The 17,002-nt window shown below is 43.1% G+C and overlaps 1 protein-coding gene across 1 annotated transcript; it reads left to right on the top strand.

Annotated features, from left to right (window-relative positions):
* drc12 (dynein regulatory complex subunit 12 homolog) lies at positions 1 to 3,542 on the top strand. The gene is made up of 6 exons (XM_020503695.2): positions 1 to 142; positions 306 to 374; positions 866 to 985; positions 2,130 to 2,222; positions 2,386 to 2,516; positions 2,884 to 3,542. The coding sequence occupies exons 1-6, from the start codon at positions 70 to 72 to the stop codon at positions 3,010 to 3,012; spliced, it is 615 nt and encodes a 204-aa protein (XP_020359284.1). The 5' UTR covers positions 1 to 69; the 3' UTR covers positions 3,013 to 3,542.
* Positions 3,543 to 17,002: the final 13,460 nt, after the last annotated feature.

Genomic DNA, 17,002 nt, shown 5'->3' with positions numbered 1-17,002 from the left:
AACGGGACGCCAAGCAATGCGCAGTTGCTTGTAGGCATATCGATTGTAGAGGAATTTTGCAGCAGAATAATGCCTCCAAAGAAGAAGAAAGGGAAAAGTAATATCAATAAGCCCAAGACCAAAAATAAGAAAGCTAATGAGGGTATGTTTATTTGTTTTCTCAGGGCTGCTTACTGTAACATTTTCGATTTAATATGTTTAATTTTCGTAATTATTGAAACCTTATTTTGCCTGTTAGAAAGAGCGCACACTTTTAACTGGGCTCTGCATATCTGAGGATTGTCTAATTCACTGTGTACATGCAGGGGGAAGTGAATTGGAGGAGAAGTACAGGCGAAGTGCATTGGATGTAACAGTTCTGAGGGACCATCTTGGTGAGAACGCTACACTGCGGCCACTTCTCTAGAGCTCCTAAAATGCGTTCATTAAAAGCAGAGCAGCGACTCTAAAATGTAGGCTATTCTAGGGTAACCTTGGTATGTTTTTGCTACAATCATCAAATAAGTCAGTTCAACTCAATATATATATAGATATATATATATATATATATATATATATATATATATATATATATATATATATATATAGATATAGATATAGATATAGATATATATATATTATAAATTCATGATAATCTGGAGATTAGAACAAATGAACTAGCCTGGGTGCCACCTGTTTCTGCTCTCTTGTCAACTTCTTATGGAATGACAGAGGAGGTTAGAAACACTTAACTAAAATAATTACACAGGGATCCCACACCACTTCTGATATGTACTGATTTCAATGTGAACAACTATGAATTGATTGAACAATAACTACAAAGTTATTTTACACACTGATCAAATACATACTCCATGTGTGACAGCTCTGCGAGGGGATGTGGCACAGCAGGCCCAGTCCATCAGTCATGACCTGAGATCTCGTATGCGGGACATGGAGCAGGAGCTCCACCATGAGAGACTGGACCGCAAAGACGTCAATGCAGGTTGGTGGGAGGGAACAATCTCAAACACACACATACGTATGTGCACACAGTAATGCACTATATACACACACACACACTCAATATGCATACTATCGTGCTCCACACTGTCGTGCTCAGAGTGCATTCTCCGACCACGTTCTCTTGAGTACATTCTTGTGAGGACTAGAGTGTGGAGAATGCATCAAATGATACATTTGAGAAGGACTCGCACTCCCCCTACTGTATTACCTCACACTTCACCTCCCCATTCACTGAACCTTCTTCCAAGATATACACAAAAAGCAACCGTTTTACTTCCTAATTATCAGCTAGATATGTGAATCGTAATAATCTAGCTAGACAGCTAGTTAAACAGGCAAGAATAACCGAAAACTACTGTTATGGAAGGTAGATGTACATTTTCCTTGGGTGGCTACCAATACTTCATGGCTAGTTAGCCAGTTAGCCCTGTTGACTTACTATGGATTTACCCATTCACTGAACCGTCTTCCAGCCAGGACAACAATGGCAATAGAGACAAAACAAGATATACACAAAGCAACCTTTTTTTCTTCATAACTATCAGCTAGCTATATGTGAATCGTAATAATGTAGCTAACCAGATAGTTTAACAGGCAAAAAATGTCCTAAAACTAATATTATACAAGAGAGTAAATTCTTAGACCTATTATGGGCTTGCAATCTACAGTACATAGGCAGGTAAACATGCCAAAATGAACACAGCATGTATTTATTATAGTATCAAGATAAAATATTGTAGTCAGGCAACATATGAGATGTGAATAGGCAACATTTCATTCCGAAGGCGGAGAGTATTTTCTCTCAGCTCAAATAATGGCCGCCATTGATTTCCATAAATGTTGCTTTATTTTTTTATGTGGTTACGTCATATGTCTTTGCGTACTTTCCGTTGAAACTTATGTACTAACGGAATATGCATTCTGGAAGTGTCCTTTGCTCCGTTTTCACATACTTTGATTTGGACTCATACTCCTACCCTCCCGTGCTCCAATTTGCGAGCGCGTTAGTATGCATTTTGAGAAACACCCTAGGTGTCTTGAAAAGCGCTTAAAATTAAATGGATTATTCTTTATTATTAGTAGGTAGCTCTTTAGGTAATATGTAATACTGTCATACCTCGCAGATCTCACCCGTCAGCATAAGACCATGCAAACAGACATGACGGTCAAAGTGAAAAGGCTGGGGGGTGAGGCCATTTTGCTGCGAGAACAGCTTGGTAAGCTATTGAACACATGTAAGCTTCCTACAGTATAGCCAGTTCATTCAAGCTGCAACAATCGTTGTTTTAGTAAGAATCAGATACATTGTAAGTGATGACTGTTTATGTGTGTGTGTGTGTGTCTGTCTGTCTGTCTGTCTGTTTGTCTGAGTGTGTTCAGCTCAGTGTCAGGAGGAGTTGAGGGCAGAAAGGAAAGCGCATGAGCAGTTGCAGCAGGAGAAGGATACCACAATAGCTGACTTACAAAACAAACTGGATGACATGGAGACCAACTACGAGAAGATTCTGCATGTGAGTGAACTGATTTCAGCTCATCAAAGGGGGCTTACGTTGTAACATTATCACAGGGAGTATGAAAGGAATGCAAACACGTGCGTTAGTTGCCTGAAGAAAATGAATGTCGGGCAATGATATTGATGCTTTTGCTACCACGGATTATGTCTTTGATAGCAACGTGTGCTATACGTGTGATAACGTTTGAGATATTATAGGTATGTCTTGTCTTTCTCTTTAGGAGAATGATTCCCAGTGGGATTCCCAATTGGCACTATTTTTCCTGTATGGTGCACTACTTGGCTCTCGTCAAAAGTAGGGAATAGTGCTTTTTGGGACACACACCCTCTCTCTGATATAACCATTTTTGATTGACCCCTACCAGGACACTTTGGACAGTTTGACCTCCCAACTGGCTGAGGCTCGACTGCGGTGGGAGCATGAGAGCACTGTTGTCCATCAGGAATACAAAGAGCTGCTCTCTGACTTTGGCTTGAACTCACTGGACATCTGAAAGGCTCTTATTATGTAACCAGGGCCCGTATTCATAAAATGTCTCAGGGTAAGAGTGCAGATCTCGGTTCCATGTCCCCCCCCTTTCACCCCCCTGTTCATGTACATTTCATTATAATCTAAAAGGCTAAATGGATCCTAGATCAGCACTCTCACTCTGATGATCTTTATGAATACTGGCCCTGATCACCACCACATTGTGTCATTGCTACGATAAGACCAGGCACACCAGGGGCTCGTATGTGTCAAGCATCTCAGAGTTGGACTGTTGATCTAGGATCAGTTTTCTATTTTAGATAAGAATGAATAACATTACATGGACAGTGAGGACCTGATCTACATCAGCACTCCTACTCTGTGACACTTGACACACATTATGGTAAAGTAAATAGATCGATTCCATGTGGATTTGAAGTCATTCATAACGAGAAGGAAAACTTAATGACAATAATGTAACAACCAGTGTTTGATTCATTTGGTTACTGTGTCTTTCATGATGTATAATACTTCTTAAAATACTTCTTAAAAACATTCAGTTGTTTGATTTTCTTCCTATAGTTATTGTGGTATTGATGGTCATTCACAAATATTACGTTTTTGAGTCTTTGGGGTGACACAAATTGTCATTTGAAATGATCCACAGTAACTTACATACTAACTCTCAAACTAATGGCTATTGATTGAGTGGGAAACAACTACTGTGCATTGATGGGCTTTTTTACTCTTACAACACATATTTATGGAAGTAAGGAAGTTAGCTTATGTATCGTACAGTTCCACCAGGGTGCGTCTTCCATCTTTCCTGATAGTCATTCAGGTATTTTATTGAACACTACCTTTTCATGTCCACTAGATGTGGCTGATCATGGCACAACACTAGTCTCAACGACAACAGTGAAGAGGCGACTCCGGGATGCTGGCCTTCTAGGCAGAGTTCCTCTGTCCAGTGTCTGTGTTCTTTTGCCCATCTTAATATTTTCTTTATATTGGCCAGTCTGAGATATGGCTTTTTCTTTGCAACTCTGCCTAGAAGGCCAGCATTCCGGAGTCGCCTCTTCACTGTTGACGTTGAGACTGGTGTTTGCGGGTACTATTTAATGAAGCTGCCAGTTGAGGACTTGTGAGGCATCTGTTTCTCAAACTAGACACTCTAATGTACTTGTCCTCTTGCTTAGTTGTGCCCCGGGGCCTCCCACTTCTCTTTTTATTCTGGTTAGAGCCAGTTTGCGCTGTTCTTTGAAGGGAGTAGTACACAGTGGTGTACGAGATCTTCAGTTTCTTGGCAATTTCTCACATGGAGTAGCCCAAGAATAGACTGACGAGTTTCAGAAGAAATTATTTGTTTCCAGCCATTTTGAGCCTATAATCGAACCCACAAATGCTGATGCACCAGGTACTCAACTAGTCTAAAGAAAGCCAGTTTTATTGCTTCTTTAATCAGGACAACAGTTTTCAGCTGTGCTAACATAATTGCAATTAGACTTTTAAAATGATAAACTTGCTGATAATGAGCCTCTGTACGCCTATATAAATATTCCATTAAAAATCTGCCATTTCCAGCTACAATAGTCATTTCCAACATTAACAATGTCTACACTGTATTTCTGATATTTTTTTATGCTATTTTCATGCACAAAAAAAGTGCTTGTCTTTCAAAAACAAGGACATTTCTAAGTGACACCAAACTTTTGAACGGTAGTGTTTACATACAACGAAAATAAAACTATTCAAAAATAGATAGAGGAAATGGGAAACCAAAAGGTACAAACAATGGAGTGTAAAAGACAAATGATTAAAAAGAGCCATGGCCCAGTAAATGTGATTTCGTGTAGCTAGATTAAACCTAATATTCCCTGAGGGAGAAGGGATAAACAGACTTATCTTCCAAGACTGTTCATTTGTGAGTCGTCTACAAGGACTTGTGCAGTTTTTTACTCTCGTCTCACATTACCTTAGAGATGAGAATTTTAAAAAACTGCACAAGTTCTTTAGGCTAAGTTTGTGCTTACAACCAATGAACACAAGATGAAGTCTGAAACTTTATCTGAGCGCCAATATTTGCTTCTTCAACCAGAAGAAGCACTTTCTCCACTGGGGCCTGTAGGTGTCTCTGCTGCTTTCTGCTGTTTTTCTTGTGCTTCCACAGCAGCTAACGATCCACACTTCCCTTAAATTCACTCCAATAAGAAGTATGAACCCAACTTCATTTTAGTCATGTGTGTGTAAACACATTGCAATTAGTTTGTTGCTTTAGTGGCATAAATCATAAACAACTGAGACATGTTTCTTGAGTGAATCACAACTCCACAAGTAGACAGAAATCACCAGACTCTATCCTCGGTTACATTGGTGGGAAGGTTAACATGAGCCGTATGACTTCCCTGGTTCAAACAGTCTATCGTCTGATCGTTGCGATACAGGATGTCGTTCGTGTCAATTAAGTGGCAGCCGTATCAAATCAAATCAAATTTATTTATATAGCCCTTCGTACATCAGCTGATATCTCAAATTGCTGTACAGAAACCCAGCCTAAAACCCCAAACAGCAAGCAATGCAGGTGTAGAAGCACGGTGGCTAGGAAAAACTCCCTAGAAAGGCCAATACCTAGGAAGAAACCTAGAGAGGAACCAGACTGTGGGGTGGCCAGTCCTCTTCTGGCTGTGCCGGGTGGAGATTATAACAGAACATGGCCAAGATGTTCAAATGTTCATAAATGACCAGCATGGTCGAATAATAATAAGGCAGAACAGTTGAAACTGGAGCAGCAGCACAGTCAGGTGGAAGTTGAAACTGGAGCAGCAGCATGGCCAGGTGGACTGGGGACAGCAAGGAGTCATCATGTCAGGTAGTCCTGGGGCATGGTCCTAGGGCTCAGGTCAGTTGAAACTGGAACAGCAGCATGGCCAGGTGGACTGGGGACAGCAAGGAGTCATCATGTCAGGTAGTCCTGGGGCATGGTCCTAGGGCTCAGGTCCTCCGAGAGAGAGAAAGAAAGAGAGAAGGAGAGAATTAGAGAACGCACACTTAGATTCACACAGGACACCGAATAGGACAGGAGAAGTACTCCAGATATAACAAACTGACCCCAGCCCCCCGACACATAAACTACTGCAGCATAAATACTGGAGGCTGAGACAGGAGGGGTCAGGAGACACTGTGGCCCCATCCGAGGACACCCCCGGACAGGGCCAAACAGGAAGGATATAACCCCACCCACTTTGCCAAAGCACAGCCCCCACACCACTAGAGGGATATCTTCAACCACCAACTTACCATCCTGAGACAAGGCTGAGTATAGCCCACAAAGATCTCCGCCAACCCAGACAGGATGACCACAACAGTGAATCAACCCACTCAGGTGACGCACCCCCTCCAGGGACGGCATGAGAGAGCCCCAGCAAGCCAGTGACTCAGCCCCTGTAATAGGGTTAGAGGCAGAGAATCCCAGTGGAAAGAGGGGAACCGGCCAGGCAGAGACAGCAAGGGCGGTTCGTTGCTCCAGAGCCTTTCCGTTCACCTTCCCACTCCTGGGCCAGACTACACTCAATCATATGACCCACTGAAGAGATGAGTCTTCAGTAAAGACTTAAAGGTTGAGACCGAGTTTGCGTCTCTGACATGGGTAGGCAGACCGTTCCATAAAAATGGAGCTCTATAGGAGAAAGCCCTGCCTCCAGCTGTTTGCTTAGAAATTCTAGGGACAATTAGGAGGCCTGCGTCTTGTGACCGTAGCGTACGTGTAGGTATGTACGGCAGGACCAAATCAGAGAGATAGGTAGGAGCAAGCCCATGTAATGCTTTGTAGGTTAGCAGTAAAACCTTGAAATCAGCCCTTGCTTTGACAGGAAGCCAGTGTAGAGAGGCTAGCACTGGAGTAATATGATCAAATTTTTTGGTTCTAGTCAGGATTCTAGCAGCCGTATTTAGCACTAACTGAAGTTTATTTAGTGCTTTATCCGGGTAGCCGGAAAATAGAGCATTGCAGTAGTCTAAACTAGAAGTGACAAAAGCATGGATGAATTTTTCTGCATCATTTTTGGACAGAAAGTTTCTGATTTTTGCAATGTTACGTAGATGGAAAAAAGCTGTCCTCGAAATGGTCTTGATATGTTCTTCAAAAGAGAGATCAGGGTCCAGAGTAACGCCGAGGTCCTTCACAGTTTTATTTGAGACGACTGTACAACCATTAAGATTAATTGTCAGATTCAACAGAAGATCTCTTTGTTTCTTGGGACCTAGAACAAGCATCTCTGTTTTGTCCGAGTTTAATAGTAGAAAGTTTGCAGCCATCCACTTCCTTATGTCTGAAACACATGCTTCTAGCGAGGGCAATTTTGGGGCTTCACCATGTTTCATTGAAATGTACAGCTGTGTGTCATCCGCATAGCAGTGAAAGTTTACATTATGTTTTCGAATAACATCCCCAAGAGTTAAAATATATAGTGAAAACAAATAGTGGTCCTAAAACGGAACCTTGAGGAACACCGAAATTTACAGTTGATTTGTCAGAGGACAAACCATTCACAGAGACAAACTGATATCTTTCCGACAGATAAGATCTAAACCAGGCCAGAACATGTCCGTGTAGACCAATTTGGGTTTCCAATCTCTCCAAAAGAATGTGGTGATCGATGGTATCAAAAGCAGCACTAAGGTCTAGGAGCACGAGGACAGATGCAAAGCCTCGGTCCGATGCCATTAAAATGTCATTTACCACCTTCACAAGTGCCGTCTCAGTGCTATGATGGGGTCTAAAACCAGACTGAAGCATTTCGTATACTTTGTTTGTCTTCAGGAAGGCAGTGAGTTGCTGCGCAACAGCCTTCTCTAAAATTTTTGAGAGGAATGGAAGATTCGATATAGGCCGATAGTTTTTTATATTTTCTGGGTCAAGGTTTGGCTTTTTCAAGAGAGGCTTTATTACTGCCACTTTTAGTGAGTTTGGTACACATCCAGTGGATAGAGAGCCGTTTATTATGTTCAACATAGGAGGGCCAAGCACAGGAAGCAGCTCTTTCAGTAGTTTAGTTGGAATAGGGTCCAGTATGCAGCTTGAAGGTTTAGAGGCCATGATTATTTTCATCATTGTGTCAAGAGATATAGTACTAAAACACTTGAGCGTCTCTCTTGATCCTAGGTCCTGGCAGAGTTGTGCAGACTCAGGACAACTAAGGTTTGGAGGAATACGCAGGTTTAAAGAGGAGTCCGTAATTTGCTTTCTAATGATCATAATCTTTTCCTCAAAGAAGTTCATGAATTTATCACTGCTAAAGTGAAAGTCATCCTCTCTTGGGGAATGCTGCTTTTTAGTTAGCTTTGCGACAGTATTAAAAAGGAATTTCGGATTGTTCTTATTTTCCTCAATTAAGTTAGAAAAATAGGATGATCGAGCAGCAGTAAGGGCTCTACGGTACTGCACGGTACCGTCCTTCCAAGCTAGTTGGAAGACTTCCAGTTTGGTGTGGCGCCATTTCCGTTCCAATTTTCTGGAAGCTTGCTTCAGAGCTCGGGTATTTTCTGTGTACCAGGGAGCTAGTTTCTTATGAGACATTTTTTTAGTTTTTAGGGGTGCAACTGCATCTAGGGTATTGTGCAAGGTTAAATTGAGATCCTCAGTTAGGTGGTTAACTGATTTTTGTCCTCTGGCGTCCTTGGGTAGGCAGAGTGAGTCTGGAAGGGCATCAAGGAATCTTTGTGTTGTCTGTGAATTTATAGCACGACTTTTGATGTTCCTTGGTTGGGGTCTAAGCAGATTATTTGTTGCAATTGCAAACGTAATAAAATGGTGGTCCGATAGTCCAGGATTATGAGGAAAAACATTAAGATCCACCACATTTATTCCATGGGACAAAACTAGGTCCAGCGTATGACTGTGACAGTGAGTGGGTCCAGAGACATGTTGGACAAAACCCACTGAGTCGATGATGGTTCCGAAAGCCTTTTGGAGTGGGTCTGTGGACTTTTCCATGTGAATATTAAAGTCACCAAAGATTAGAATATTATCTGCTATGACTACAAGGTCCGATAGGAATTCAGGGAACTCAGTGAGAAACGCTGTATATGGCCCAGGAGGCCTGTAAACAGTAGCTATAAAAAGTGATTGAGTAGGCTGCATAGATTTCATGACTAGAAGCTCAAAAGACGAAAATGTCATTATTTTTTTTTTGTAAATTGAAATTTGCTATCGTAAATGTTAGCAACACCTCCGCCTTTGCGGGATGCACGGGGGATATGGTCACTAGTGTAGCCAGGAGGTGAGGCCTCATTTAAAACAGTAAATTCATCAGGCTTAAGCCATGTTTCAGTCAGGCCAATCACATCAAGATTATGATCAGTGATTAGTTCATTGACTATAATTGCCTTTGAAGTAAGGGATCTAACATTAAGTAGCCCTATTTTGAGATGTGAGGTATCATGATCTCTTTCAGTAATGACAGGAATGGAGGTGGTCTTTATCCTAGTGAGATTGCTAAGGTGAACACCGCCATGTTTAGTTTTGCCCAACCTAGGTCGAGGCACAGACACGGTCTCAATGGTGATAGCTGAGCTGACTACACTGACTGTGCTAATGGCAGACTCCACTATGCTGGCAGGCTGGCTAACAGCCTGCTGCCTGGCCTGCACCCTATTTCATTGTGGAGCTAGAGGAGTTAGAGCCCTGTCTATGTTGGTAGATAAGATGAGAGCACCCCTCCAGCTAGGATGGAGTCCGTCACTCCTCAGCAGGTCAGGCTTGGTCCTGTTTGTGGGTGAGTCCCAGAAAGAGGGCCAATTATCTACAAATTCTAACTTTTGGGAGGGGCAGAAAACAGTTTTCAACCAGCGATTGAGTTGTGAGACTCTGCTGTAGAGCTCATCACTCCCCCTAACTGGGAGGGGGCCAGAGACAATTACTCGATGCCGACACATCTTTCTAGCTGATATGCACGCAGAAGCTATGTTGCGCTTGGTGATTTCTGACTGTTTCATCCTAACATCGTTGGTGCCGACGTGGATAACAATATCTCTATACTCTCTACACTCGCCAGTTTTAGCTTTAGCCAGCACCATCTTCAGATTAGCCTTAACGTCGGTAGCCCTGCCCCCGGGTAAACAGTGTATGATCGCTGGATGATTCGCTTTAAGTCTAATACTGCGGGTAATGGAGTCGCCAATGACTAGAGTTTTCAATTTGTCAGAGCTAATGGTGGGAAGCTTCGGCGTCTCAGACCCCGTAACGGGAGGAGTAGAGACCAGAGAAGAATCGGCCTCTGACTCCGACCCGCTGCTTAATGGGGAAAACCGGTTGAAAGTTTCTTTCGGCTGAATGAGCAACACCGGTTGAGCGTTCCAGAAACCGTGAGAAAGTTGTCCGGCTGCGGGGACTGTGCCAGGGGATTTACACTACTATCTGTACTTACTGGTGCCACAGACGCTGTTTCATCCTTTCCTACACTGAAATTACCCTTGCCTAACGATTGCGTCTGAAGCTGGGCTTGCAGCACAGCTATCCTCGCCGTAAGGCGAGTACAGCGGCTGCAATTAGAAGGCATCATGTTAATGTTACTACTTAGCTTCGGGCTGTTGGAGGTCCTGACGAATCGTGTCCAGATAAAGCGTCCGGAGTGAAAAAGTTGAGGAAAAAATAAATAAATATATGAACGGTAATTAAAAAGTGAAAACCGTAAAGTTGTCAGGTAGCAAAACAAGTTGGCAACAAAACGCACAGCAACTCGAAAACAAGCCTGCAAGTTGTGACCGGAAATGACGTCAGACGTTCACATACGTTGTATCTGCTGCAGATGCATAAAAAGAGCTGTTAGCGTCTGATGTAAACCCATGATGCAAACTGGAGCAAATAATACTGTGTGCTGATACTCGATACTGCCATGATTATTTACTCCATGGTGTACAGGTTTCTATCACTGTCTCACTATCACAAATCTGACATTGTCTTCACCTGATGAATCATCATACACTGCTGTGATTGCCCATGAAAGCATCTGTGTGTGTGTCCCCGATATGTTAGCCACTGCTGGTGGTCATCACCGTTAACACAGACATCAGCCAGCCTCAGCCCGGTCAATTCCTGCCAGTCTGCACAGCGCGATATCAACCCAGAGCATATCGACTGCTTTATGTCTACCACATCTCCGGATTCTTACCGCAAGCTCTGAACCTTTACACCGGATCATTGCAACTAGCTAGCTGCTATCCGAGTGGCTACTCCTGGTTAACATCTCTGTCCCGAAGCAAGCACCAGTTATCCTTTAGCTAGCCTCGAGCTAGGCTCATCTCCAGGCTAGCTGAAGAGGTCCATCAGCCAATTTCTTGGACTACAATACCTATTTTGCCAATTGGCCTGGACCCTTTTACTGCCGAAATGGAGCCCCGCCGATCCATCACGACTGGTCTGGTCTGCCGACGTAACCGTCCGAGGGTTTTCAACAGGCTCTTCTGTCGCGATGTCCCCTGAAGGCCCTTCTGCTAGCCTGCTATCCCAGGCCCGCTAGCTGTCTGAATCGCTGTGTCTCCAACTTGCCTAGTTACTCACTGGACCCTGTGATCACTTGGCTATGCATGCCTCTCCCTAATGTCAATATGCCTTGCCCATTGCTGTTCTGGTTAGTTATTATTGTCTTATTTCACTGTAGAGCCTCCAGCCGTGCTCAATATGCCTTAGCTAGCCCTTTTGTTCCACCCCCCACAGATGCGGTGACCTCACCTGGCATAAATGGTGCCTCTAGAGACAAAACCTCTCTCATCGTCACTCAATGCCTAGGTTTACCTCCACTGTATTCACATCCTACCATACCCTTGTCTGTACATTATGCCTTGAATCTATTCTTCCGCGCACAGAAATCTGCTCCTTTCACACTCTGTTCTGAACGCCCTTAGACGACCAGTTATTATAGCCTTTAGCCGTACCCTTATCCTACTCCTCCTAAATTCCTCTGGTGATGTAGAGGTTAATTGAGGCCCTGCAGCGCCTAGCTCCACTTCCATTCCCCAGGCGCACTCATTTATTGACTTCTGTAACCGTAAAAGCCTTGGTTTCATGAATGTTAACATTAGAAGCCTCCTCCCTAAGTCTGTTTTACTCACTGCTTTAGCACACTCCGCCAACCCGGATGTCCTAGCCGGGTCTCAATCCTGGCTCAGGAAGGCCACAAAAAATCTTGACATTTCCGTCCCTAACTTTTCCGACAAGATAGAACTGCCAAAGGTGGCGGAGTTGCAAAAGACTGCAGAGATAACCTGCAGAGTTCTGGGATACTATTCTGGTCTGTGCCCTAACAATTCGCGCTTCTACTTTAAAAAAATCACCTTTCCAGAAACAAGTCTCTCACCGTTGCCACTTGTTAAAGACCCCCTTCAGCCCCTAGCTTTGTCCTGGACACTATATGTGAATTGATTGCCCCACATCTATCTTCAGAGTTTGTCCTGTTAAGTAACCTAAACTGGGACATGCTTAACACCCCGGCCGTCCTACAATCTAAGCTAGATGCCCTCAATCTCACACAAATTATCAAGGAACCTACCAGGTACATCTCTAAATCCGTAACCATTGGCATTCTCTTAGATATCATCCTGACCAACTTGCGTTCTAAATACACCTCTGTTGTCTTCAACCAGGATCTCAGGGACCATTGCCTCATTGCCTGCGTGCATAACAACCACCCCTCATCACTGTCAAACGCTCCCTAAAACACTTCAGCGAGCAGGCCTTTCTAATCCACCTGGCCTGGGTATCCTGGAAGGATATTGACCTCATCCAGTCAGTAGAGGATGCCTGGTTGTTCTTTAAAAGTGCTTTCCTCACCATCTTAAATAAGCATGCCCCATTCAAAAAATGTAGAACTAAGAACAGATATAGCCCTTGGTTTACCCCAGACTTGACTGCCCTTGACCAGCACAGAAGCATCCTGTGGCATTCTGCATTAGCATCGAATAGCCCCCGCGATATGCAACTTTTCAGGGAAGTCACGAACCAATATACTCAGTCAGTTAGGAAAGCTGAGGCTAGCTTTTTCAAGCAGAAATTTGGATCCTGTAGCACTAATTCCAAAAAGTTTTGGGACACCGTAAAGTCCATGGAGAATAAGAGAACCTTCTACCAGCTGCCCACTACCCTGAGGATAGGAAACATTGTCACTGCCGATAAATCTACGATAAACGATAATATCAATAAGCATTTTTCTATGGCTGGCCATGCTTTCCTCCTGGCTACCCCTACCCCGGCCAACATCTCAGGACCCCCTGCAGCAACTTGCCCTGCTTCTCCTTCGCCCAAATCCAGACAGCTGATGTTCTGAAAGAGCTGCAAAATCTGGATCCCTACATATCAGCTGGGCAAGACAATCCGGACCCTCTTTTTCTAAAATGATCAGCCGAAATTGTTGCAACCCCTATTACTAGCCTGTTCAACATCTCTTTTGTATTGTCTGAGATCCCCAAAGATTTGAAAGCTGCCGCGGTCATCCCCCTCTTTAAAGCGGAGACACTCTAGACCCAAACTGTTATAAACTTATATCCATCCTGCGCTGCCTTTCTAAAATCATCAAAAGCCAAGTTAACAAACAGATCACCGACCATTTCGAATCCAACTGTACCTTCTCCACTATGCAATATGGTTTCCGAGCTGGTCTTGGGTGCACCTCAGCCACGATCAAGGTCCTAAACGATATCATAACCGCCATCGATAAAAGACAGTTCTGTGCAGCCGTCTTCATCGACCTGGCCAAGGCTTTCGACTCTGTCAATCACCACATTCTCAATCACCGCAGACTCAATAGCCTTGGCTTCTCAAATGACTGCCTCACCTGGTTCACCAACTACTTCTCAGATAGAGTTCAGTGTGTCAAATCGGAGGGCCTGTTGCCCGGACCTCTGGCAGTCTCTATGAGGGTACCACAGGGGTCAATTCTTGGCCGACTATTTTCTCTGTATATATCAATGATATCGTTCTTGCTGCTGGTGATTCTCTGATCCACCTCTACGCAGACGACACCATTCTGTATACATCTGGCTTTTCTTTGGACATCATTCTAACAAACCTCCAAATGAGCTTCAATGCCATACAACACTCCTTCCGAGGCCTCCAATTGATTTTAAATGCAAGTAAAATTAAGTGCATGCTCTTCAACCGATTGCTGCCCGCACCCTCCCGCCCGACTAGCAGCACTACTCTGGACGGTTTGGACTGTGAGAATATGTGGACAACTACAAATACTTCGGTGTCTGGTTAGAATGTAAACTCTCCTTCCAGACTCACATTAAGCATCTCCAATCCAAAATTAAATCTAGATTTGGCTTCCTACTCCTTCACTCATGCTGCCAAACATACCGTCATAAAACTGACTATCCTACCGATCCTTGACTTTGGCGATGTCATTTACAAAATAGTCTCCAACACTCTACTCAGTAAATTGGATGTAGTCTATCACAGTGCCATCCGTTTTGTCACCAAAGTCCCATAAACTGACCCACCACTGTGACCTGCATGCTCTCGTTGGCTGGCCCTCACTACATATTCGTTGCCAAACCCACTGGCTACAGGTAATCTATAAGTCTATTTTAGGTAAAGCCCCACCTTATCTCAGCTCACTGGTCACCATAGCAACACCCACCCGTAGCACGCGCTCCAGCAGGTATATTTCACTGGTCACCCCCAAAGCCAACACTTGCTTTGGCCGCCTTTCCTTCCAGTTCTCTGCTGCCAATGACTGGAATGAATTGCAAAAATCACTGAAGCTGGAGTCTTATATCTGCCTCTCTAACTTTAAGCATCAGCTGTCAGAGCAGTTTACCAATCACTGTACCTGTACACAGCCAATCTGTAAATAGCACACCCAACTACCTCGTCCCTATAGTGTTACTTATCCTCTTGCTCTTTTGCACCTCATTATCTCTACTTGCACATCATCATCTGCACATCTATCACTCCAATGTTAATGCTAAATTGTAATTATTTCGCCTCCATGGCCTATTTATTGCCTTACCTCCCTACTCTTCTACATTAGCACACACTGTACATAGATTTTTCTATTGTGTTATTGACTGTACATGTATTTATGTGTTGTTGTTTTTGTTGCACTGCTTTGCTTTATCTTGGCAGTTGTAAATGAGAACTTGTTCTCAATTGGCCTACCTGGTTAAATAAAGGTGAAATAAATCAAATAAATAAAAGTTTAAAAAAGACTAAGAGCCATAGAATCTTCATTACAGGAAACAGTATTGAGTTTTTGGGCAAAACCCAGTATCATCCCCATCCTATCTAGAGAGAATTCTATTGCCTCATTCAAATCAGAATGGGTTCCAACTTCCATGGCGATGTCAGGGGAGTCACACATGGACTGCAGGCCTTAAGTTTGTGTCCATTTGATCAATTCCTGCATCTGCGAGGCTGCTGATCTGCTTTATTTATGTTGTGCTAGCAGCGGAGATCGCAGGGGATGAGAAGTCTATCTCACGACAAGCAGAGCTCAACACGGCACACAGGTGGTGATGTGTTGGTAGGCTATGCAATGCCAACTTTAGTGCAAATGGGGATTTGGGCCAGTCTTCATACACTGTATCAGAGTATGGGTGCTGATCTAGGATCAGATTAGCCTTTTAGATCATAATGAATAAGACTACGTAGAGAGGGAGGCCCTGATCCTAGACCAGCACTCCTTCTCTGAGACGTCTTATGAATACAGGCCCTTGTCTAGCGAGGCATCTGCATGACGATAGAAAAGGAGAGGGAGAACTGGGGTTGGGTAACAATATAAAGAAGTTGTAGCCATCTCTGAGGTGTCATCGCTGCAGTCATGGATAGAGATAGAGAAAACCCCATTGAGGAAATGCAGACAGATTGAGTTGTGAACAGGGTTGCAAATCTTTAGTAATTTGGGTAGTTAACAGAAAATGTATGGCAATATATCGTAACCTTGGTCATTTATACTTGAATAACTTGAATCCATATACAGTATTATTTATATATCTGTGTCCATAATGTCCATGAGTTCTAGTAGATAGACCATATGGTTCAAGAGAAAATAGCCTAATTAATGAAAAAAAGCTTCTAAATCAACAATGGCATTATTTTCAATTACCTCTGCAACTCATTCAACTATTGACTTTTTTCGCAACTGCCACCAGTTTGATGCCAAAAAATGTACAACAAATACATATTGACATACAGTACCAGTCAAAAGATCGGACACACCTAGTGATTCAAGGGTTTTTCTTTATTTTTACTATTTTCTACATTGTAGAATAATAGTGAAGACATCAACACTATGATATAACACAAATGGAATCATGTAGTAATCAAAAAAGTGTTAAACTAATCAACATATATTTTATATTTGAGATTCTTCAAAGTAGCCTTAAGAAGGAAAGAAATTCCACAAATGAACTTCTAACAAGGCACAGCTATTAATTTAAATGCATTCCAGGTGACTACCTCATGAAGCTGGTTGAGAGAATGCCAAGAGTGTGGAAAGCTGTCATCAAGGCAAAGAGTGGCTACTCTGAAGAATCTCAAATATATTTAGATTTGTTTAACACTTTTTTGGTTAATACATGATATGTGTTATTTCATAGTTTTGATGTCTTCACTATTATTCTACAATATAGAACATAGTTATTTTTTTAAATAAGAAAAACCCTTAAAATCTTAAAATCACTTTATTGGTCAAGTGCACACAATGTCCAACTTAAATTTGACTTCCGCTTTTAACCCAAACCCTCCGTAAGACATACATATATATATACATATACAGGTTTTGGAGAGGTGCGGGGGCTGCCACACTGTGTTGTGGTGGATTAAGGGCCTTGCTCAAAGGCACAGAGGCAGGCAATGGCATCTATGATTTGACACCAGCAACCCTTCAGTGGCCAACTCACTTCCCGCCAGATTTCTCCCGTCGGCCCCCGGTGATTCGATCTAGCAAACCCTCCGGGTGCTGGATCGCCCCTCTAACTGCTAGGACACCTGCCAATTTACCTGTGAATATTGTTCACCA

This window comes from Oncorhynchus kisutch, linkage group LG15 (assembly GCF_002021735.2).
Source record: "Oncorhynchus kisutch isolate 150728-3 linkage group LG15, Okis_V2, whole genome shotgun sequence".
In the NCBI taxonomy this organism is placed as follows: Eukaryota; Metazoa; Chordata; class Actinopteri; order Salmoniformes; family Salmonidae; genus Oncorhynchus; species Oncorhynchus kisutch.
The sequence above is the reverse complement of the archived record's forward strand: the minus strand, read 5'-3'. Positions and strand labels throughout refer to the sequence as shown.

Excerpts from the sequence above, each read along its gene's own strand:
- drc12 (XM_020503695.2), top strand. The coding sequence starts at position 70 with ATGCCTCCAAAGAAGAAGAAAGGGAAAAGTAATATCAATAAGCCCAAG. Across the intron at positions 375-865 it reads AGTTCTGAGGGACCATCTTG|CTCTGCGAGGGGATGTGGCA; the intron begins GTGAGAACGCTA and ends CATGTGTGACAG. Across the intron at positions 986-2,129 it reads CCGCAAAGACGTCAATGCAG|ATCTCACCCGTCAGCATAAG; the intron begins GTTGGTGGGAGG and ends CATACCTCGCAG.